At 36.9% G+C, this 26366-nt stretch overlaps 1 protein-coding gene across 3 annotated transcripts in view; it reads left to right on the forward strand.

Annotated features, from left to right (window-relative positions):
• LOC131078991 (phosphatidylinositol 4-phosphate 5-kinase 9-like) overlaps window positions 1-26366 on the forward strand; it is a 141770-nt gene that overhangs the window by 13036 nt on the left and 102368 nt on the right. Inside the window, exon 2 of one of the 3 annotated variants that reach the window (XM_059213734.1) lies at window positions 14769-14931. In XM_059213734.1, coding sequence (XP_059069717.1) covers window positions 14870-14931 — 62 coding nt within the window. In that variant the 5' untranslated portion in view covers window positions 14769-14869. Of the gene's footprint in view, window positions 1-14768; window positions 14932-26366 lie in introns of those variants that run through there. The other 2 variants (XM_058016855.2, XM_059213735.1) reach the window with 2 other exon arrangements.

Genomic DNA, 26366 nt, shown 5'->3' on the forward strand with positions numbered 1-26366 from the left:
AGAGATAGATGTAAACCTAGACACATCCCTCTTCAATTGTTGTTTTTTTGTCTTCTTCATCATTCTCACAATCAAAGAGGATTGTTCTCTCTCTAAAGCAACCCTTATTTTTGTAGTCAAACCTAGACATGTACTAACACCTCCTTCTGCACCCCCATTGAGCCCAAGTTAGTGGTCTCTTGCCCTTGTTAAACTTCCAGTGAAAGTTTTTTGACATTTGGTACAAAAGAGATCAGCACCATCACGTGTCACATATTTTCATACTTCAAAATTTGATATTTTAGGAGGCATTTCATTACATTCTGCATGTTTCAAAAGAAAAATTATATTTAGTATTTAAATTATTAACTACATTCTATTTAAAAAACATCAAAACAAAATATTAAAATTTTTTACTTTTGACTCTAAAATTGAAAACGAATATTAAATTCTATTTCAAAATACATAAACACAACTGAATATATATCTTTTTTTTTGCTTGGTGAATATATATCTTTTAAAACATAAAACAAAAATATATTAATTTTTATTTTAGTTTTACAAAACAAAATAAAAACTAGTAGAAATGAAAAACTCTATTTTACCGTATTTGACAATAAAAAGTATATTAAAATATATAGTAAAACTAAAAATAAAAAAACACTATATTATTGATAAAAAAGTTAATTAAAATAATAATAAATTAAATATACTAAATATAAATGTTTTAATATGAATTAAAATTATAAAATAGAAAATAAATCTAAATCTATTTAACATAAATCTTGAGTTTCAACATATGGAAAAAAAAAACTAAAAAACTAAAAAACAAATCATAAAATACAGATGAAAGAAAAAAACTGTGGCGCGATGGCCTACTGTTGTGACCATTTCACACATCGCCTCATTAAAATGGGGACCCCCTCTTTTCGCTTTTGTTTTGCCTGTTCTTCTCTCTGCTTTTAGGGTTTTGAGTGAGTGAGTGGTCTGTCTGGGCTAAGGCTAGTGAGTATGAACATCAAAGGCATGGTGGACGGTGAAATGAACGTAATAGAGCATCCAGATTTGATTAAAGACAATGAAAAAATGAAGTTTTTGCCTAGAAGGTCAAAAGCGCTCTTGTCCCTCACTGAAGGACCGGAACTTGAATTTCAAATTTGCACTATTTTTGCAAGATTAAAGCTAAGTCCAGTCAAATTTTGAAAGTTATTAGGCATCCTCCCGAGGATTGAGTTTGTTGAAATAAGGTAAGTCTGTCAGGAAGTCAGATAGGTCCCAGGTTAGGTCTAGTCAGGGTTTTTTGAGGGAAAATCCAAATTTTGTCTAAGTGTTAGCATTTTGAAGGTGAAATTGTGTGTTCTTGCCTAGGTAAATTTTGATTAAATTTTGGAGGTAAGATGATGCCTGAAACAGAGAAATCGCCCCTGTCCTTCACTGGAGGCCCAGGGCGAATTTCATTCTAAGTGCAATTTCTTGTTTTTAAGAGGACTTGCTAACTGGTTCCTGGCCTTGAAGATGACCTAACTATGCCTTGTGAAATGTTTGGAGACTTAAATTTTGAATATTTTAGCCAGAAAGGATAAAATCGCTCCTGTCCCTCTCCCAGAGACCAGGGCGAAAATGTTATTTTTTGCATATTTGTCACTGACTTTTCTGTTTTGTTTTGTGCAGGGTCTCCAGGAAAGATAATTGGACGTGACTTGATGCTTTTGAAGATTTTGAAGGCATGAAAATAATGAATTTTGAAGGATTAAGAGAAAATCGCTCCTGTCCCTCTCCAAGGGACCAGGGTGAAAGGACTTAGCAGAGTCATTCCTGACCTTGTTTGGTCAAATTGAAACATCAAAGGCATGGTGGACGGTGAAATGAACGTAATAGAGCATCCAGATTTGATTAAAGACAATGAAAAAATGAAGTTTTTGCCTAGAAGGTCAAAAGCGCTCCTGTCCCTCACTGAAGGACCGGAACTTGAATTTCAAATTTGCACTATTTTTGCAAGATTAAAGTAATTTTATGATTTGAAGAGGTCAAGGGAAGCATGTTTTGTCCATTGAATATAATTTAAGTGGTCCACAAAGGAGTAAATCAACCCAAATGACAATAGGCGCTCCTGTCCCTCACTGAAGGACCATGGCGTTTTTTCAAGTTTCTCCTCTTTGTTTGAGATTTTATGGCAAAACTTGACTTGGATGGGAAGGACGAATGATGTTTTATACCTTAGATGCGATTGAAGGTTTAAAGAACAAGGAAATATACCTAGAAGGCAAGGGCGCTCCTGTCCCTCTCCAAGGGTCCAGAGCGATTTTCTAAAAAGTGTAAATTTCTTGCAAAAACAAGGCAAGTGTTGTGATCGAAATGAATGGAAGAAGACATGATTAGCCCATTGAAGATAATTTGGAAGGCTAGCAAAGGACAGACAAACTTGAATTTACAAAAAACGCTCCTGTCCCTCACCAAGGGACCAGGGCGAAAAACATATTATCTAGCTTTTCTCTCCAAATTTGGACAAATCTAGGCCAAGGCGCAAGTTTGAAATAATGTTTAAAATGCTTCGAGGTGGAATTGAGATGCAAGAGTTGCAAATTTTGATGACAATTGGCAAAAGTGCTCCTGTCCCTCACCAAGGGACCAGGGCGAAATTTCCAAATATGCCCCATTTACCTTACATTTTGAAATGCTATTTTTGTTTCCAGGACTCAAGAAGGAGTGGGGAATGATGTTCTATGCCTTGAGGGTAATTTGAAGTTGATGTGATCAAGAATTTGTGCAATGGACTCAAAAGCGCTCCTGTCCCTCACTGAAGGACTAGGGCGATTTTTATGAAATCAACAATTTCCCTCCAAGATTATGCTAAGGCAAGGTTGTGCGAGATGGGAAGGATCTTCTAAAGCATGGTGAACAAAGATTTGACTTCAAAATTTGAGAATCCTAGCCTAAAATACAAAAAGCGCTCCTGTCCTTCACTGGAGGACCAGGGCGAAAATCTTGGGAGAGCCTATTTTGCCTTGCAGTAACAAGTTAAGCATGCATAGAATGAACGAAGGGGATCATCGCTTACCCCACAACAAGAATTGGCAATTAAAAGATGAAGGATTGAAGACCAAAAGTGGAAAATTGCTCCTGTCCCTCACCTAGGGTCCAGGGCGAGAATGTCCTAAGGCACGTTCCTTCTAGAGATCAAGTGAATTAAGCTCAAGACTCCAATCAAAAATGCCATTTTAAAATGCCTAGATGAAATTTTGAACGTGAAAATGAAGAATACAAGGCTTAAATTGCAAGTTTGCTCCTGTCCCTCTCCAAGGGACCAAGGCAAGGTTATTGGCATTCATTATTTTTACATTATTTCAACGTTGATATCCTCTAAAATCGCATTAGATGCCAAAATTGCCAACTTCGAAATTTTGGAAAAATTTAAATTAAATTGGCATTTAATAAAAGACGCATGGGCATTTAATAAATTGATTTTGAGCCTTAGAAAATCGAATTCCTATTAGAAAGGCATTTAAAATTAATTTTTGTTAAATTAAAATTGAAAATGGAGCGCTTGAGGTATCATTTTTATTATTTTATCAAGTTGGCCTCTCCTTTTTTCAATTCTATTAATTTTTTTTTAGGCCTATTTCATCAAGTCGGCCTATGGGAGGCAAAGTGGTGAGCGCCCTATATAATAGGGGTGTTTTGATCAAGTTTAATCCATCATTCACTCATTACTTTAAGTGCGAATTTGGAGAGCAAAAGAAGGTGCGAAAGCTGGTCTAGTTGGAGCGAATTATCCTAAGTATTGAAGACTAAAGGTGGTGGAGTTGATGCTTGTGAAGACTAAAGGAGGCGCATTTTGCTAAAGGAAGGACTTCGATCTACATTTTGCCTAGCCAAAATTCACCTTATTTTTGCATCATTTTTTAGAATTAATTCTCAAGTGGAGGTATGGCGAGATCATCCTAGTCCCAATGTTGAAGTTTTGAATTTTGAACTTTAAGTTTTTGAAAATTGCGTAGTTAATTAGGAAATGATAACTCAAGATTTATCATGAAGTTTCCTAATTAATATCTTTTGTCTTCCTTTTGAATCTTCATTGCTACTCGCTTCAAAATATGTTACTCATTATGAAATATTGTGTAGGTGTCAAGATGGCGACTCCAAAGGCAGGAGCATCTACTAGTCGTCCAGCTCTCATGAAGGAAGATCAGAGGAATGAAGAATTAGAGACCAAGATCGTGGTCCAAGTGGAGCAATATTGGAGATACCAACTTGGGAAACTTCAGTGTGAAGAAGTTTCGAGAGGTCCCTTACATTCGAAAGCCATCACCTGTCGCAAAGAGGATAATTGAAAGTGGCATCATCAAGGCGGCCGGTTTCCCTCTAGCAATCCAGTGCCATGAGCTGATGATCGAATGTGCTCGCCATTATGACTCACAATCAAGATCAATCGTATCCAAGGAAGGGAACACTTTGGCTTACCTTTCAGAGGAGGCTATAAGTGAAGCTCTCCATCTCCCAGAACATAAAGATATGATTTACAAAAGCCTAGAAGGAGCTAGGTCGATGTATGAAGATGATCCAGACACTTGCTTGAGCATCATCAATAAGAATTAGTTACTCAAAAGTCGTCCTCGCTTGAGCAAGATTCCCAATACACCACATAGGATCGACTTTCAGGAGGAATACAGAGATTTGATAACTTTGCTCAATCGAGTTACAGGGGTTCCTCAAGCCTTCTATTTTGAGAAGTGGATGTTCTACTTCATCCAAGTGATAGTTCAAGGAAAAGGAATGATTCATTGGGCTAGAATTATTAGCCATTGCTTGGACGTATAGTTGAGAAGACTAAAGCCTACCAAGTCATTTCACATGAGCTCATACGTCATATATGCCTTGATCAGGAGTTTCGAATATGCAGGACTACCTCACAGAGGAGTGATCCGAAGAGGACCTGGAGAAGTGAGAGTTTGTGACTCTTATGTTCATTTGCATCATCCACCTGGAAGTGACTACAAGTTAGTCAATGATACCTTCACGATGAACATCACTAGGATATTGCAAGGCGGGATTCACAATCGACTATCTCCGAATGCACAAGAACTTGTAAAGAGGTATGGTGCTTGGTTCATCCAGTTTCCAAAGTTTACATATATCAGAGTTCATGGGTGTCCTTCACCTCCCTACATGTTGCCGAGGTATCCGACAGACAGGATAGTGCTACTCGAGGTGACTAGGCAGTTGGCAGCTTATGCGAAGGCATTCAGACACAGGCATGGAAGTGGAATTCCCGTGCCCATCATATTGGGGAATTCAGTTGAGGTATGTCCTAATGCTCAAGCCTTGGATGATGCAGAGAGGGAATTGGCTTTATATTCATTCACGTTCTTTGCCTTGAGGGAGAATTTTGATCCTTATGGGTATATGGAAGAGACAGCGGGTAGGAAGTACAAGCACGAATTTCAGGTAGAGGACTTTTGGATGAATCTCTCAAATGATTTAGAAGTGAAAAGAAAGATGCATTCCAGATTACCTTTAGATTTCATCAGGAAATGCAAAGTCTACAGAGTGGCCGATCAAGCTCAGGACAGTGGCAGACATCTCCAATCATCCTATGACAGAGAAGATAAAGCAGTGAAGATAGATTGGAACGAGCCTGAGATCTCAGACTTGAGAGCTTTGATGGCCCCAGTTTTGTCATGTACTCGCAGATGGGTGGATGTACAACATCAAAAGTTAAGAGAGCAGAATGTACCAATGACTTTTACTTTGGAGGAAAGACCAGAAGAAGGAGGAGCAAGCGCAAGTGAAGGCAATTCTCACCCTAGAGGCGCAAAGAGGAAAGAAAGACCTGAGAAAAGGGAACCCTCCAAGAAGAAGCAAGAGGCCAATCGAGATCGCTCATCAGGTACATCATCTCGACATGAGAAAAGGACAAGTCAAGTTGAAGGACAAGAGATGACGATGCCTGAGGTGGATGAATCTATGGAGTCAATAGTATAGAATGATAAACCTGCAAAGGGGAAGGCACCTCAGCATTCATCAAGTCAATCCCCCCTAGCCAATGAGCTACATGAAGACAAGAATGATGATGAAGTGGCATCTCCTCTCCAGGAAGACGAACCATTGCCTAAAGAAATACAAGTTAGAGAGACGAGATCCGCCATTCCAGATTGGTTGAAGGAGAGACTGACAAGGGTGATTGTGATTGAGGATGAAGATAATGTAATTGACTTAGAGAGCCTTGTAGGAAATTCTCAGGAAGTAACGGAGCAGAAGAAGGCCACCAAGATGTCGAAAGTGATCAGAGATGAGACAGGGTCTAGGAAGTTGCAGATAGCTACACCGGCAGTGGACAAGTATGAAGGTGAAATCCTTGCAGAAGAGTACGATGTAGAAACATTTGAGCTTGGTCCACTCACTACTGAGCAGGCACTGGATGAGGCAACCGATTCATTTGAAGTACTTAAAGACAAGCTTAAGGAAGAAATGGAAAAGAATAGAAAGCTTGAGAGAGAGGTCGGTGCTTGGAGAGGCTACTTTAGCCATCTCAATCAGCCCTTGGGACGTTAGGATCCAGCAGTGTCTCCTGTGCAAGCACTTCCCCTTGAATCAGTTGGCGAGGCAGAGAGAGTCAAGAGCTTGGTTCAGCTTATGAGCTCTTGGATTGACAAATCCCACACAGTAGCCGTTGAATTTACAACAAGAATGATGCAAACAATCCATCGAGCTATCCAGGTCCTTGAGATCGTCCACAACCTAATGATAACAGTAGCCGCTTTCGCTCACACTAGAGATGTTATCATTCCTGTTCTGCAAGTAATCAGGCAAACACCAAGGAAGATCCTAGCACAAGAAAAGATAATGGATTGAGGAGCTCATAATTTACTTTAGTGGTCAACTCTACTTCAGATGAAGGAAGTTCTTTTCGAGGACATCAGCACCAAATGCAATCAAGTTGAGGGCATCATCCATCCAATTTAGGATAAGGTGTTTGAAGTGTTATGTACCATTCTCGGCAGGAGGATCGAAGTTGAGACAGATGTGGACATTCAAGAGTTGGAAGAAAGAGTCAAGGTCATCTTTTGCAAAGATGAGAATGTCATCACAGATGAACAACGAGATCTAATGTTCACTACTATGCTCCTGATTGAGAAGATCAAAGAACTCGAACCTGGATGGGATACGGCTCTTCTCAAAGCCTTTGATCAGGTTATCCACTTGGAGGAACGAATGAGGAATCTTCCCGAGATTCCTATTGTTGAGATTGAAGGAATTGTGTCCAGATTCGTTGCGTATGCCAAGAAAGAGCATTGGAAAGGGAATAAGTTTCTAGAAGAGAGGTTGTTATAAAATGATGTGGCATCTTAATTATCATTGGTCTATGTTCCCTTGATTTTTGTGCCAACTAAATATTTGGCTATGCATTTAATAATGTTCAACTAAAAAGGGAACTTTTTGTAACAAACCCTAATTAGGGTTTAGGTGTCAAAATCTCAGCCGTTGATCTTCTTTTGATCTGGGCTGTTCATTGTAATTGAGGATGCTATATATACCCTCACTCATTTTCATTTTGTCATTAGATATTAGAGATTGGATAGTTAGAAATTAGAAGATTAGAGCTTTTGGAGAGAAGAAAGTTATTTTGTAGCAAGATTGAGCATTGAAGAAAGAATTTCAAGCAATTGTTGTCTATTTTGGCTTTGAGATCAATAAAATATTGAAGTTATGGTGTTTTATTGCAATTCTTGTGGCTATTTTCATGGTTGTTTACTTTCTTGAATCATTCTCGGTCGAAGTAGCATTTTAGTTTGAAGGACAAAGTGTTGGGCTTGATCTTTGGTGAGATTCACGTTCCAAACCACTAGCTTCTTACTGATTGTAAGGACGCCTTGTGTGGTCAACTGGAGATATTTGGATTGCTTAAACCTTCAATCATTATTGAACTATTCATATGTATCTTTATGGTAGTATCTATAATTCTTGATGAATTGAAAAATCACTAATCACCTTAGAAGATCGCATCAATTCTAGTAGAGTTGTAATTGCTTGGCAATACTGAAATTGGTAGAATCTTACCAAGTCTAGCCTACATTGAGTCATTCTTAGGATTAGATTAGAATTCATCCCTTGTTAACCCTATCTTTTGATCTTTTTTGAGAACTTGTTAGTTTTAGGAAAATTCTGTTCCTACAATTCGAAAACGTAAGGCCCCTTGAAGAAACAGCATTCACAATGACCACTGGTGCTTATCCACACGTAGAGACCCTACAACGAAGAACATTGAAGTCACCCTGATTGATCCTTTCTCGCGATATCTTCAGCATTCAAAGACTTTATTCAAGAGAGGATAAGGTACCCTTGGGTATTTTATTCTGTGTTTGATAGTGTACAAAATACACGTCAACACCTACCTAGGCAAGTTAGGAGCTCCAATGGCGGCAGTGCGTAGTTGAGGAAACATGCACAACGAACAGGGGTAGGCACAAATGTGAAGAATGGCGTGAACAAACGATGCAAACAACTAACAATGGCAGCACAAACACGAACAAGAACAAACAACGACGACTTCAATGGTGGACTTGGATAGCTTTAGTCGTGCGAAGACAACAAAAACCAACCCGTCACACCTATGCATGCAATTATTTTTGCCCTAGTTGTCAACTTTCAAAGTTCGAATGACTGATGTTGTTTATGTGAAATTCACAGATTATTTATAAAAAAAATCTGCTGAAAACCGTAAAAAGCACTTGACAAAAATGTTTTAAAAATAGAAAAAGTGATGTTTTCGCCGTGCTAATTATAGGCAAACTTTACGAATTTTATTAATTTTTTAATGGGTTCGTCAAATTCCGAACCTCAAGCCAAAAGTTTAACCTTGTGACTTAGCTCAAATGTATCATCATATGCACTTTTCTTGTACCATGGTTAGCTTTCATCTTTCTATCCCAATTAGCATTCTATTTCTTTGATCTTGTTGAGGTCATCACTTCCTCTACTGCAACTTTCCACATCAGGCTTGCCAAAGCATTCTTCTCTGATTTCGTATTCCTCCATACTGGATGAAGAAATGTAGCCTTTATCATTGGATCCATCACTCTTCTTAAATTGTGCATGTAATGTAGTATGAGCAACTATTGATTTTTCAAGTGTCTGTTCCTCTTGCTTCTTTTTCCACACCTTTTTAGACTCATTTATTTGATCAACATAGGTGCTTTCCTTTTTATCTGGTTTAGAAGCTTTCACGATACAACCTCTACAATATCTTGCAATATGTCCAAAATTGTTGCATTTGTAGCATATGACATTGAAATCAACCAAAGGAGCAAAGGCATTTTTATTCACAAAACTATTCTTCCTTGTAGGAACCCTAATGATTGCAATTAAAACAATAACTAGAAAAAGGAATGATTGAACTTGGTATTGTACACTCGCCTTTTTGGATTTTGTCTTCCAGATCTCTTCTTTTGTCTGTGAACATGAATGAATCCTTCATCTTCCTTTTTGTTGTCTTTAGTCACTTTGGGTTGATCAGGTCCCAAACTTCCAAAGTCATAATCATCTAGATCTTCTACAGTAGCCCTTATGGAATGCTCAATGGCCTTATTGATATGCTTTTCATTAAAACCAATGTCGTTCTTGATGTGCGGTTCTAAAGTATCCTACATTCAATGTTATTTTGGATGGTCCACTACATCCTAGTGTTAGAATTAGACATACTGAGAGGGGGGGGGATGCCAAAAACTTAACTTCAAATCCAATTTATCAATAGCAACATTTTTGGATCTTATTCAACATTAAAACAACTAATCAAATGATAAACATATACACACATCCACAAAAGAGAACACCGGATATATGTGGAAACCCAAAAGGGAAAAATCACGGTGAGAATAGCTGCTTGGATCTACTATCCAAATCCAGCGTCACAAAGAAACATGTAACTTACAAATGTTTATGGGCACCAACCCGCTCGAGACATGAATCCCCCTACAATGAACTTGCAGCCCAACCTATAGGAGACACCAATCCTCTAATACAAGAAGTGAGAACCAACTCAGGGTACGAGGCACCAACCTCAATTACAGATTTGAAATACAAAAGATGAATCATGCGGACCTTCCAAGCTCAGATTGCATCATCAGTTAGATATGCTCTGCTACAAAACCCCCTCATAGTGTGTATAAGATATGCAACATAGTTCACACACTTCATTACATACAACTTGCACGATTTTTGCAACTTCACCACATTCTCTCAACAGATACATTAGGAATAAACCTATATCAACAATATATATGCATCCATACATAAATTACAATCACAAGTCGGCCTAGAAATTATTTACAACATTTGCAAGTCAGACACATGAATAAATCTTAAACCAAATGTGTAAATGTCTCGGTCCTAACGCGTACACGTTACACTAGGAGTGGGGACTTGCTATGTGATACCCAACATAGACTCAATTGGTCCCAAGTAACCTTCACATGTTTCCTCTAGCCGATGCACGTCATCCTTCTTTGGCTCATCCTTTTGTAACATCAACATAGTAGATTGACTAGCTCAGTGAACATTTTGTCACTTCTAACTTTTTGTCTACCTAACCAAATCCTCTGAAACTTTGGAATATCACTCTTCATATGCAACTTTACTTTACTTCCAATGCGCATGCCATAAATCTCAAATGCAATAGAATATGGAGAGAAACACCATGATAGTGGAACTGGGTGCACATACTGTTTATGAGCATCATACCTCATAAACTTGCTGTAGATACTTTTGGACCTCTGCAAATATGCTAGACAGTTAGGAACAATTGATATCAAATCAATATTATAACATTAAAAGAGTTATCAAACATACTTGACTTTGTCCTTTAGATATTTTACATGTTTTGACAGAGTAATTAAATTCTCAAAAAACTCCTGGATACCTTAGCATCAATGACAACACTGATTGCACCTTTGACATCGATGACAACACACCAATAATCTCCCCCTTTGTCATTGATGGCAAACCACTAAATGCTCCCCCTATGATAGGTTTCTTCTTTGTCAAACAAGCTTTTACTAATAAGTATTTTGTCTTCTCCCCCTTTGACATCAATAGCAAAGGGACACTTGAATCCTTGCTCTAAGACGTTCTTGCCCCCTGTTAGAAACAACTCAAATAGTGAAACACACTACACTACTCTACAAGACCACCAAGGCTTCTTGTGGGAGCCAACACTCCCCCTGAACCTGCATTTCCTCTAGAATGGAGAGGAGGGAGATACCACTACCATCTTTAGTCTAAGATACTCAAATGTATCACACTGCACTACTCTGCAATACCACCAAGGCTTCTTGTGGGAGCCAACGCTCCCCCTGAACGTGTATTTCCTCTAGAATGGAGAGGAGGGAGATACCACTCCCATCTTTAGTCTAAGATACTCAAATGTATCACTATCATCATATGCACTTTTCTTGTACCATGGCTAACTTTCATTTTTTTATCCCTAGTAGCATTCTATTTCATTGATCTTGTTGAGGTCATCACTTCCTCTACTACAACTTTCCACATCAGGCTTGCCAAAACATTCTTCTCTGATTTCATATTCCTCCGTCCTAGATGAAGCAATGTAGCCTTTATCACTGGATCCATCACTCTTCTTAGATTGTGCATGTAATGTAGTATGAGCATTTATTGATTTTTTAGGTGTTCGTTGCTCTTGCTTCTTTTTACACAACTTTTTAGACTTTTTAGAATCAGTATATGCAAAAAAATTAACTTCAAATCTAGTTTATCGTTAGCAACATTTCTGGATCTTATTTTAACATTAATGCAACCAACTAAATGATAAACATAAACATACACCCACACAAGAGAACACTAGATATACATGGAAACCTAGAAGGGAAAAATCACAGTGAGAATAGCTGCTTGGATCTACTGCCCAAATCCAGCCTCACAAAGAAACATGCGACTTACAAATGTTTATGGGCACCAATCCACTAGAGACATCAATCCTCTTACAATGAATTTGTAGGCACCAAGCTATAGGAGACACCAATCCTCTAATACAGGAACTAAGCAGCAACTTAGATCATAGTTACAAGACTTGGACTCGGCAAGCTGATTTTGACTCGGACTCGGACTCGGCGCCCGGACTCAGCAAAAACTCGGCCAAGACTTGGCAAATTGAAAAACCCAAGAAAATCAAAGATTTTTAACGATTTTAAACTTGTTCCATGCAATCTTTAATAAATAAACCTTAAAGACACAATAATCTCATCAAATAGAAGATACTTTGAACATATACACAAGTTTACATTGATCACATAAGTATAAATGCAAATTTTAGGCTTGAGCTAAAGGAAAGAAAGTAAACTAAATAACACATTATAATTGAACAACAATGTTATCCAATGATTAAAACAAAGATCATTGGAATCACATCAACATTTGATTTGGATTGAAGAGAAAATAATACTTAAAATAACAACAACTAGAAAAAGAATGAAGACGATTAATCAGTACAAAACATTCAAAGCTGCTTTGTACATTCAAGAGTCAAGGACACACAGTTAACATAGATCTTTTTATTACTTGACTTCTTGATGTAGGAGCATCCAGTTCCACAAGCAATCCTCATCACCAATAATATTTGCTATTATTGTTTTTTGTATTCTAATTCCTTTGGGTGTGCTTTTAGCTTCCTTCAGCTTGATTCTCAATAACTGTTACAGCAAGGTTGCAGGGCTCATTAGATGATACACACTCATAGTTGTGCTACAAAATATTTATAAATTGTTATTAGATTCTCACAAGTTGCTACAAGATTTACATTTGTTGTTACCAGGTGGTTTTGTTTGAACTGCTTCAAAAATTGCTACAGGGTTTGTTATTAAATTATTGTTACAGGGACTGTGTAATCCAGCTACAAGCAGATTGTGTATTCAGCTACAGGATGACTGTGTATTCTAAAGTGTTTATACCTTAATGTTAGGTGGCAATAGGAATGATATAAAGGGCTACCTCTTGTATTAATGTAGAGTTACTTATATTAGCATTGACCAGATAAAGATTATTGTCATATTATGCAACAAAATAATATAAAAACGATTTATTTGCATCTCCTTATTCTAACAGCTGCCAACTATATCATTTAAGGTGCTTTATGGCTTTTGCTAATCTATGAAAGAAGAGTCAAATTTATTTGTCACACTATTCATTGCTTTTAGCAATGTAGATGTCAAGCAGTGATCGGTGACTGAGTTTCTACTTGTGGCAGCTGTTTTTTGGGTTGTGCTTTTTTCCCATCATTTTGTCCAAGTTAAAAACTTAAAACAAAGTATTTTTTATAATTTTTTGTTTTTATGTTATTCTGGGCGCAGCAGAGTCTCAGGCTTGGGACTTGGTGAGTCTGAGCAGACTCCGCCAGACTCAGTCGAGTCCAAGTCCAAGGTTGTCCTGACTCTGTAGAGTTGACCCGGCTCTGGACTTGCAGAGTCTTGTAACTCTGCAGTCTCAACTAGTCTGAAGCTTTAAATCATGATGTTTTCCTCTTCATGCTTCTGTGTCACAAGTGTAAGAATTTTACTTGAAAGAAGAGAAAGAGCTAGGAATTATCCTTCTTTATGGGCTGTATTGCACATTCATAACACCTTTTTTGGGTTTACCGCAAGGATTTTGGCTCATAAAACTCTCTGAAGTCTGCATATGAGTTCTGCCAGTGGTTGAGGCTTTATACAGGTAACTTGAAAATATCAGAATTAAGAATTCAAGAATTTGCCTGTTTTGATGATTGAATCATCGAAGCTCCAAGATAGAGGTTAATATGAAAGCAAAGATGAAGATACTTGTTTGGTTTTTTGCTTTTCATTTTCATCCCCATCTAACCTTTGTTGAGGGGTGTAGCTCTTAGGCTTGGGTCTTTAACCCTGTATTCTTAGTGAAAAACAAAGGTTGTTTGTGTTACCTGTCTATGGATATATTGATTTTTTAGCATTTAATGTCCATTTCTTATTAAGTTCTCTTACTTCATGGTTTAGATCTAGATCTAGTTCTAAATATATTCTTTGGCTTGTGGAGTTCCTTCAGCTCTTTGGATTAGCTATTGTGATCTGTACTTTTGAGGAATCCTGACCTATTTTTGTCATTTGTGGATGCTAATTAGATCTTGGATTGAGCCATATCATGCAGCTGATAATGTTTGTGTTGGTTCTTCTGGTCAATCTTTGCTCCAGACCTCTGAGAGTGTTGGCTTCCATCTTTGATTTTCATCACCTCCTTGTTTCCTTGTACTTGGTTGATGGTTCGTATGGTTTGGGGTGTAACCAATTTGTGTTTATCCTCTTTGGTTGTGTTCACATTGGTCTAGTGTTTAGTTACTCTTGAGAGCCTAGGGTACCTTTGTTGGATTACTTTCTATTGCATCTGCTTTTTTGGTTGAGCAGTGTTGACTTACTTTTGTCATTGTGTGCATTAATAAAATATCTGCTTTTCAATACAAACTTTGCTAGCTCATTGGAATCGAGGAGGTGAGATCATAGCCTGTAAGGTTTCATTTTCCACTTTGAGTTGGTATTATCATGATTGTGGTAATGATTTTTCTGATGCATATTTGATTAACTAAGTTGAAATTGTACTTGTATGCTAGAATTAATAATGTGTAAGGAGGTGATACAAAACTAATTAGAATACAACAGAAAACTATCTGCAATAAGATACACAAATTTATCATTGCAGCATAGAGCACAACAGAATATGAACTGGAATTTCTTCATTGATAGTTCTGATCGTGATGTATGTGTGTGGTCTCTAAGTGCAGGTGTTATGCCAATAAGATCTGACAGTAGACTTATGGTGGAGATCTCAAAAAACTCAAGACAATTTGTACATATAGGAATGTCATGTGCCAGGCGTGATGATTGGCTCCAATTGTCAAAGCATTGATCACATTCATAAATCAAAATTCATTAGCCATGGGTAAGTACATCATACTCTAGGAAGATTATAGCATTGGACATTTACTGATCTGTTTGTCTTATTATAGTATATGCGATGATGACCAAAACTCTGTTTTACATTAAGTTTTCTAGTCTTTCTTTGGCCAGACCAGATACAGCTTCTCCAATTTCTTGAAGAGTCATGTTCTGTAATTGGTACAGGTATGGTCTGGATGTGAACCATATCCAGATATGATGCTGCTTTAATTTTGAGCTGTATGAGATATGTTGGTTACAATATCTTAGCTGTATTTAGCAAGATTTTGAAAAAGAATTATAAGAAGGAAAAAAAGAAAAACTAAACTTACCGTTGATTAGAACCTTGGTTTCCTAAAACGATCAGACCTTGATTCTCTTGTTTCAATATATTTCCACATAGATTAATGGTATTTTGATTTTTTCTATGATATATACATGTTTTAGTTATATTGATATGTTAGCTAGTTTATGAGGAGACATATTATCTGTCTTTGGATTGCTTCTAACCTTCAAATTTTCAAACCAACCAACTAAAACTTTAAAGTTCATGTTTGGTAACTAGGAAATCATCTTGTTACCAGTTATGAGATTGGTCTCTTTTAGTGACTCTTGTCAAATTAACAGAAGATTAATGACTCTTTCTACAGATAATTTTGTTCCTAAAACGAGAGTATTGTAATATTCTATTAATGGTTGTGCCCAAAGATAGTTTCACCCATTGCTAGGTGGGTTTCCAACTGGATTTATGAAGCCAAAAACCATTTTTACAATTGAATGCAAATGTTCATGTACATTATAATGGCATTGATGACAAACCTATTAGCTATGTTATTGGGTTTGTTGGCCAAGCTGCCACATTTGGGTCCAGTTTGTATGGGATTTGAGATCCGATTCGATACGTCAATTATCTGCTATGAAGATCGTTGATGTGTTTTTTAGCACCTTGAACACGAAATAGAATACCAAGGAATTCTATCCCCTCTTGAACAATGTAATAGCCCCCTTAATTTTTTTTATTTTTAACACAACAAGATTCACCCGTTAAGGTTAGAATAATCAAACTTGCACAGAAAGGAAATGCTAAAAGTAACCCTTTCACTTTTTGATCACCGAGAGCCCAATATGGGAGGGTGAGAGCATACGATGTCAAGGGGATCGTTAGCTCAAATATCTACTAGAAATGAAATCTCAAATACAATAATGGGTGGCAAGCCAACCCCTTTCGCTTATCCAGTGGGTGTAAGAACTTCTACAGCAGTATGGCGGTGCAACCAGCCAATTAGAAGATTACAAACTGAAAGAACAACAATCATTCAACCGCTTATGCAGCGGGAGGACTAGAAATGGAATAGCAATCAACTCCACCGCTTATTCAGCGGGAGGATTGAAAATGAGATTACAATCAACTCAACCGCTTATTCAGCGGGAGGACAATATTACAATAGATAAGAAGGCGGCGAGCCAGCCTCTTCCACTTATGCAGTGGAACAAAGAGAAACCATCCAAGTATATAGCTGTTAGTAGTTAGTAGTTAGTACTACTAATCAACTTTACAATGCAAACATGGATTTAACTAGAATCACTGTCCAAACTAGGTGGCAAGGCCAACCTCTTCCACTTATGCAATGGGATTAGGAGAGATCAAGAAATTGCTGTTAGTACTACGACCAACATTACAATATGAATCATAGAAGATAAGAATGAAGAACCAACAACTGCAAACAATTACCAAGATCACTTTCTCCCCACACCAAAGAACCCACACACCCTATAACCAACTCCACACAAGAAAACACTCCAAAACGGAAAATCTCTAAATCTGCTATACTCCCCACACGCTGAAAACACACAGACCAGCAAGCTAAGAACTCACTAATTTACTCATAACTCTTTCGACACTTGACAAAATCACCTCCAAACAGATGCAAATGAGAGCTACAATGATGGTGATAAGGATGGAAGTGAAAGACATCAACTAACAATGCTCAAACCCATGGCACACAACCCAAAGCACTCCCAGCATAAGGCGTTTACAGCAGAAAACTTCGACTTGCATAATAAAATTCCGTACTCCAAGAAAACCAACAAAAACTTACAAGATGAATCGCCCACGACATTGGAGTTGAATGAGCAAATACCTAGAATGAGTTGACACACGAAGTGAGAGTTATGGACTAAAACATGTTACAGCCACACCAAAACCAGCACGCTGAAAATCCACACAGCACTCCAGAATTAGAAAACTAATACATAAACCTGCAACATTATCTTCAATTGTAATGTCCCCATTTTTGGAGTGAGAATAATTAATTAATTTAATTAGTTAAGTTGTCCAAATTATTATTATTTTTCATGGATAGCTTAATCAATTATTTTAATTAATAATATTAAGTTAATTATTTATAAAGTTATCAAATAAATATATTTAATTAATTTAATAAAGTGACTTAATTAAAAATTATATCATAAAGTCACTTAAGTGAAATAATACTATTTTAATATTATTTCTAGAAGCTTCTGGATGATGGACTAAAAAGGTATAAAAGGGGATCTAACTCAGCTTCTCAACAGCCTGGAAATTGATTTGGATATTGATTTGGGTTTTGTGGAGCCGAGAGGTGTTTGCAGAAGATTGTCTTTGGGAACGAAAACTCCCATAGATAGCATAACTGAGAGAGTGAAAGATCTCTCGAGGGGTTGCATTAAGGAGGTGATACTTCAGTGATCTCGATTGTGCTTCATTGGTGGCCAAAGGCCAACTTGCTAAGGTCCGATTTTGGAAAAGGCAAATGGAGATATATTGAAGACTTGAGGACTCATTGATTTGAACAAGAGCTGGGTGCATCTTATTTCTGATTTATTGCCCCAGTCATAATCAGAATTTAGTCATGAATGGAGATGGACCATGATCTACATATTGAACCCAAGGAAGCCACAAAATTCATTCTTTGATTAAAGCGCTTTCTTCCTAAGGCTGATCGATGGTTATTATGTGTGGGAGGCAGTCCATAGCAGCTGTTTGATATCATTGAAGTCTGAATCTAATTGGAGCAGGTGTCAGTTCAGCTTGAAGTAAATCGAACTTCAATCTCTTTCCCCACGATTTGGGCTCCTATCTTCTTGTGTGAGCATCAAACCAAACATTGGATGACAGCGCTTAGTTTGGAGGGAGATAGCGATGATGTTCAGTGGTTAAGAGGGGACTACATTGCTGGCAATCTATTTTTATTACTCACATTTTCAGTTCTGAAGCAAGTCCGTCCAGATTGCCTGATCCCTACAATTTGCACATATCATCTCTTGGTAGCAACTATTTCTTTCCCTACTTGGAGCGCTCCACTCCCAAGGTGGCAGCGATAACCTTTGAAGAAAGAAAGGGAGTTGGGAAGGCTGCAAACTATTTATTTCAGGTCTGAGCATACAAGAACAGGGGTGATTTTAATTAGGCTCAATTTTGGCACAAGGAGGATTCCAGTTTTTAGATGTTGCTTGCTTCTTCACATTGGCATTGGACAATCATACAAACAGGTTCGTAACTTGCTTATAGCTGATAATTTAGCGATGTTACTGTTATTGCTATCAAAGATAGCTTTATATAAGAATTGGTAATTTGTGAATTTATGCCTATATTGGCAAGCTTCCAGTTTGCTTGATTGTATTTGAAATTTGCATTCAATAAAGGTGCATCAGAGTTGGTGGTATATGTATGAAGTCGGGATCCTTTATTTTCAGCTTATGTAATGCACGCCAATTGTTTGATTTAATGTCTATTGGCTGTAGATGTTCATTACACCCTTGAAAGTCATGAATATGTATTAGAGGGGTTAGATTGAAGTTATTATACATTTTGCTGTTAGTTTAAACATTAACGAGATCATTTGCAAACATCCTTGATGCTGTTGACAACTCCTACACCAGTCTGAAATTTCTGAGACAGCAAACAGCATAACACGCAAATTTCTTAAAACCGCATAACACACAGTTTGGAAAGACAGTTGTTGGCAAATATCCCTTGTATTTCAGTCAATACACTGCTGGGGACATTTCATCAATCCACTCCTCTAAATGAAGAGCAGTCTCTGGCTTGACTAGTTGCTGTATTGCAAGCAAGAAAACAAGCTATGGCTAGGAGGTAAGCATTCCCCGAAGCTTTCACTCTGCATTTCGGCAGCATTTCATTGTAAAATTGTTCTTGGATGTCCAAAACTGAGAGCCAAGGTGCATATTTAAAACTTTCTCTCCAAGTCGAACTTTCTTTCCCTCCAATATGGGATTAAACATCCGCATTCAAATCTCCTTTAATTTGCATTCATTTCATTTCATTTCACTTAGCATAATATGCCCAACTCATATTCACCCTTTATTGTCACTTTTGATAAATATAACGCTTATAAAATAATATTCATGAAATTGCACTTTGGCATCCAAAAAGAAGGTGACATAATTCGCCCAAATAGACATGATAAAATTAATATTTTCTCCCTTCCTAAGTTGTCCATCCAGAAAATAATCAAACATTAATACCTCATGCCTAAGGTATTAATATATTAAAAAAACCTTTTCCTCAAATACTGATTATTGCCAAATTGAGTTGGAGACTGAAGTGTTGGAAATCACCAAAACTGAACTGAGTTGAAGCTCTGAACTAAACTACTAAAAATAGTCATCTGAGTGAATACAGGATCCTCCCAAAATAATACTACTAGAAATAGCCATTGAGCTGGGATGCAAAATCCTTGCCAAAAATAGTACTTACTATAAATAGCATATTGCTAAAAATAGTAAGTGTTTCCAAAGTGATTTTTACCACATTCTGAGCAGCTCCCAAACTTACTAAAAAATACTGTCCCGAAAAGGTCCTCAGATTGGTTTGCATGTTATACCATTGCAAAGCTCTAAAAAAACCTAGAATAACCCAGAGGACTCAACTACTTCTGCCTCCACTTACTAAAAATAGTAAGTCTGTCAAACTCCATAATTTGCTATGCATGTACACCCTCACTTCAAAGCTTTTTGAAAACCCAAAAGGAATCTGGAATCCAAATTGACAAATTCCAACATGCAAACATTCGAAACTGCAAAAACATCCTCCCAGAGGTAGGAAACCCTAATTTCTGCTTCCAACTAACCTACGGGTCTCCGGAATAGGCTAACGGTCAATTAAGATGATTATTGTTGAGAAGGGGACATTACGAACAAGGAAACCTCATATGCTATACAACATGATCAAATGAGATGACTCCAAGGTCACAATGTGAACAATCCGACTTAGTGCTCGAGATAGACTCAGTGATGTATGATATGATATTTTTGGAATCACAAGGGGACTTACGTTTATGAACTCTTGAAACGTGAAAAATATATTAACTTGCTTGGAAAATAAAAAAACAAAAGAGATAAAAGGTTTTGAGATCCCATACTAATCCTGAGAACAATGACGATAACAGATGATACTTAGACAAATTCCCTCAAATCAAGCCTTGCTTCATCATGATTACAACAACTACACAAGACTGATGCGATCTTCTAAGGAAATGGAAGATTTTCACATTGCAAATACATCACTCAAATACCCAATGCTGATGCAACTTAAACAAGTATCCACAATTGAACTTAGCACAATGATTAGTTTCAAACTGACTTTACATTGTAGCTTACAATCAACAAACCACAAAAAGTATGAACCAAGGAGTTCATCACAATATCTTCATAAGCATCCACCATGATCAATGAACTCTAATTTATCTTAAGAAATAACAAGGAACCATGCAAAATGTAGAAACACAACACATACATCCACCATAACTTTAATGAAAGTATTGAATTGATTTCAACATAACTTGGCAACAATTACAAGCTTCCTCCTCCTAATATATTGCTAGTGCTAACTATGAACTATTATCTAATAACTATTAACCTTTACAATGAGAGCACTGAGCCTTATATAGAGGTCTCATTACAGTTCAAAGGCTTAGATTGATTCAAGATCAACAACCGAGATTAACAATAAAACCCTAATTAGGGTTAGTTACAACTAACTCCATTCAACCAATGAAATAATTACATTATTTGGGACACATGTCCCCATTGAATTCAAACCAATAGGGAATGAGGTTAGGTATGGAACACTATTTGATTATGTGCCATGTGTCACTTGCTCCACCTTTGGATGGCTCAGGTACATCGAACCTGGACATGCTGATGTGACACAATTTGATTAGTTGAATGATGACTAGGATGCTACCTTGGCTTGCCATTTAGATCATCATGAAGTGTTTGTGTTTGAGTAATATCTCTTGATACTCAACATTATCTAGTTGCTCAATGTGATGTGGATGGGGCATATTCCCAAATTGTATCATCGTGATCAAGCATCTGACTTTGCTTAACTCTTATGAAACTATCTCCCCTTGATCATGATCATTCTTCCTTCCTCTAACTTGGGAATTCACCTCCTTGTGATGTCCTAAACTTGTTCTTGCATTGATGTAGTTCTTGACTTCATGTTTTAGTGGCTTCTTCCTTTAAAATACCTTGATCTTCTTGACGCCCTCTTGAAATGTGGAACATGTTGCTTTGGAATGTAAACCCTGACTTTGATCTTATTGTAGAGTCCTTTGATCTTCATTTGAATACTTTGGTGTTGTAAGCTCCTCATGTTGAACTTGGGGTCTTGGATTTCCGAAGGAAGTTGAAGATTGTTGCAATGGTATCCCTCCTTATGTTGCAATATTGTCTTGACCTCTCCTTAACGTCTTTGAAGTGTTCTTGGTTGAGTTCTTCATTTGATTCACCTCCTTGGATCACTTGATCTCCAACACATGTTGTGAAAGTCTTTCTTCTTGATTTGCTTCCAATTGATAGATTAATAGAAGCCATTGTTTGTGAGTAGGGCGCCCATATAGTTGGTTTAGTAACAAAGATGGTTGGCGAGTTATGACCAAACCAAAAGAATTCTTTGTTGTGTTGGGCCAACTTGTTGATCTTCCAACAACAATTCTAGTAAAATTTGTGAGAACTGAAAAATTGATTGCTCAAATAATTGGATAATTACATTAAACGATATACACACATATATATAGAGCCTACAAGACGATGTTCTATAAATAGAACTAGTCGTTAAAGTGAAATCAAATAAGCTAAAAAACTTAAAAAGCTAAATAATAAAAAGCTAAATAAACAAGCTAAATAAGTCGACTGAAAAGCTAAATAGCTAAATAAGTCAACAACTAAGATGACCACTAGGAATAGAAGATGACCATTATAGAAGATATTAATATTATTTTAACACCCTCCCTAATGGTCATTGTACTCAATACCCTACAAAAGACACTGCAGGTGTTATGATCACAATGCAAAGATCATCTGCTGCTACGAAGACCCTCCCAGGATCTGCAGAATGTAAATGACCAAGAGTACCAAAAGCCATCTAAGGTAATGTAGCTCTCACATGCGAATTAGACATTTGGCACACGTGAATTACCAAAGCTCGAAACCATGATTTTGAGGAAAAAATCAGCAAACCCTTTTGCAGAAGAGTACCAACTCCAAAACTGACTGCAAGATACCACGGTTGCAGATGTTCGCCCTGGTTGGTGCGACCCAAACTGATTGTAACAAAGCATGATTTTTGAGGAGAAAAATCGTTCAAAACCAAAGAACTTTCGGAATCACAAAACCCATGCGAACTTTGTGTATTACAGATGATTTTTGAGGAAAAAATTGTAAAAACCATGCAAGCAATTTTTCAAGAAAAAATTGTGAAAACCCTAGAAATTTGAGGTTACAAAACATCGTTTTTGTGAAAAAAGGGTAAAACTCAGATAACCTAAAATCTTACGCAACCATCGCAGATTATAGATGAGATAATTTTTAAGGGAAAATTACCTTGAGAACAATTTTTGAGGAAAAAAATGTGAAAACCGTGGGACCTATAGGATGGGGTTTGGCCTAAATCAATTTGATCAAGGCGACGATATTTAAATATCGTGAACAAGCATTGTTTCCAGGTGTTGTGCCAGTTGTTGAACTTTTGACTGTGTTCCAACATGATGTTGGTCAAAGATGCCATCGCGAAAACCAAGGTTGAACGAGGTCAACCTAGTGAAGGCATGAGAGAGAAGAATCTGATTAAAAAATCAGAATAGAAGCAGCTGCAAATTGAATCTGAAACCCGTTGGCAAAATAAACCTTTCGATAAAAACCCGTTGGCAAAATAAACCTTTCGATAAAAACCCTACAGCCGCTGCCAAAAGCACAAACGGTCTAAAATCGTGAGCCCTAGAAAAAACCGTCTGCCGCCACGCAAATAAACCTGCAGAAGAAAATTGCGTCGGCGCTGAAAAAACACGGACAGAGAGTCAAAGGAGCTGACACGAGCGATTTGTAGGTTCAAAACACCCTTCACGACCTTGCCAAAAACGAAGCCCTTTTTTTAATGAAAAACAAAATCGTGACACCATAAAAAAAACGCGAAAGAATCGTGTCAAAAATCTGACAATGAAAATCGCGAAAATTGTTGTCAGATACATAGGTTGTGGCAAAACAAAATCCGTAGAGATCGCGGTTGAAAGAAACCCCACATCACGATTTGTATTTCCTACGCAGACAGAGCTTGCAAAAATCGCTGAAAAAGACGCGTGGTCAAAATTGCAGAGCCAAGAAAAATGTTGAAGACTTCTTGATGTGAAAAAAACGCGAAATATTCTTTGCGATCTGAAGAATTAATCCTCAGAAACCCTTTGTGCGAACTGAGAGAGATTGCACCTAGGAACCTTGCAAAATAAAAAACTTCGAATTTTTTTTTCAGAAAATCCTTAAAAAGTCCCCTCTAGAAAACCCTAATCGCAAACCAGGAACCCTCGAGCCAGCAAAAGAAATCTTCAATTCAGATTTTTTCAGAAAAAAAATCTCTTAAAAAATTTCTGGATATTAAATCTAGGGAGAAGGGCTTACAAATTTTTTATTAAAAAATTCGCCAAATCTTGACAAACCCCATCGACCCTGATACCATGAAAAATTGATTGCTCAAATAATTGGATAATTACATTGAACGATACACACACGTATATATAGAGCCTACAAGACGATGTTCTATAAATAGAACTAGTCGTTAAAGTGAATCAAATAAGCTAAAAAACTTAAAAAGCTAAATATAGGTTAAGCTAAATAAGTCGACTAAAAAGCTAAATAGCTAAATAAGTCAACAACTAAGATGACCACTAAGAATAGAAGATGACCATTATAGAAGATATTAATATTATTTTAACAAGAACGAATCCCCCCTTGATGTTATATTTCTTTGGGGGGGCGGAGGAATTCTGTTTGAGAGGGTGAGATATGTTTGACTTGGGTGGGCGCCTCTCCTTGATTTCTATTGGTTGGGATTGACAACTATCCTTATTATACTTAAATTAAATTATTAATATTTATATATTGTAATTTTAATAATTAAGTTGAATACATGAACTAAGTTATAGATAAAATAAAAGGATATGGATAACCAAAAGGGTTTTTCTTTGGAGAGTATTAAAAGTGCACAAAAATCAAGAATATAGTGTTCAAATATTCGATGTTATTAAAAAATAGAGCGAGAGCTCTTTATAAAGAATTTACAAGATACGATGTTTCTAAAAGAAACAATTGTAGATTGAAGCTAAAAATAGAAACTAACTAAAGACGACTAAAATGACTAAGATGACCATTAAAGAAACATTACAATATTCTAATACCCTCCCTTAATGGTCATCATTCTAACTACCCAGAGAAAAACAAAGAAGGTTGCCCCCTTCTTCTTAGAATGTTCTGTGACATAAGCCTGCCGCTAACCCTCCCAAAATTTGGAGAACTTCTGGATATCACAAATCGTCCACAAACTTTTGCAGATGAGCATGACGCCCCAAAACAGACGGCAAGAAGCCATAATTTTTGAGGAAAAAATCGCCAAATGTAGGAACTGAAGTTTACAAAGCATCGTTTTTTTTTTCGAAAAAAAAAACGATAAAAACCTTGAGACAGGAACACTTGTACCCGTGATTTTTGAGGATAAAATCAGGCAAAACCCAACATGATTTTTGAGGCAAAAATTAAAAAACCCTTGCAATAATTTTTGAGGAGAAAATTATTAACCTTATAGAATAATTTTTACGGTAAAAAATTATAAACCAAACAGAATGTTTTTTTAGGATAAAAATTATTAAAATCCTTCTACAATTTTCCTATTAAAACCCATCAGAAATTTTTTAAGGGAAATTTTTTATTAAAACCATTCGAAACATCTCCAGGTGACCAAACAAAGAGGCTGATTGCGTGTCCTAGTTGCATTGTTGCAGGGAGATGAAGACATCGAACAAGGCCCAACTCTATTAAGCCCTAGATCACAGGTATAGAGGATTTGAAACCCTAGGTCGTAGGATGGAGAATAAAAATGCGGGTTGCAGATCTGAAACACCACAGTTGCGAACAGAAACCAGAAATCCATGGGCACGAAAAAACAGAAGAAAACCTCCACGATCTTCAAACGCAACACCCAAATTACCCACAAAATTCTGCAAAAATTTCAACAAAACCTCCAATGATTTATTAAAAATCAAAAAACCAAATATCTGGAAAATATTCCAGATAAGAAGAGGTTACGATTTTTTTCGCCAAATTTTATGAAATCCCATTGGCTTGCTTTGATACTATGTTAAAATATTCAATGTTATTAAACAATAGAGCAAGAGCTCTATATAAAGAATTTACAAGAGATGATGTTTCTTAAAGAAACAATCGTAGACTGAAGTTGAAAATAGAAACTAACTAAAGACGAATAAAATGACTAAGATGACCATTAAAGAAACTTTATAATATTCTAATTTATAGATAACCAAAAGGGTTATTGCCCAATTGAATCCAGAAGCAAGAAAGAACAGCAGTAATGGATTGTGGAAACTTGATGTCATTTGTTAAATTGTGTTCCTCACTTTACACTTAAACCTATGAGAAATAAAATAGTAGATCAAGGCACCCTTGATTATCTTTGGAAATGGTTATGCAGGGACCTAAAACGCAACTTATACAAGGGGAAAAAGGCACATCGGGACATGTACCCCTTGTATAAGTTGCGTTTTAAGTCCCTACATATCCATTTCCATTATCTTTGGTCTGAAAAGGGGACACGACACAACATGTGAACGTGCAGTAAAGTGGACATTGTAAAGGATCACAATAACTTTGTCATCCTTGTGGGAAATAGCTCATCCTACTGCTGTTCCATGATTTTTTCCCTAGGAAGCCCAGACATACTTAATATGAAATTCTTTTCTATAGCTGTCCTTTTTTAAATACCTCCTGAGTTTTGGATTTCTGCTTTTAATTTTGTAGAATGGGACTGCATATCTGATTGTTACTTGCAAATTATTTTCCTTTTCTATGGTGTAGAAGGTAGAAAACTGG

The sequence above is a fragment of the Cryptomeria japonica genome, chromosome 11 (assembly GCF_030272615.1).
Source record: "Cryptomeria japonica chromosome 11, Sugi_1.0, whole genome shotgun sequence".
NCBI lineage: Eukaryota > Viridiplantae > Streptophyta > Pinopsida > Cupressales > Cupressaceae > Cryptomeria > Cryptomeria japonica.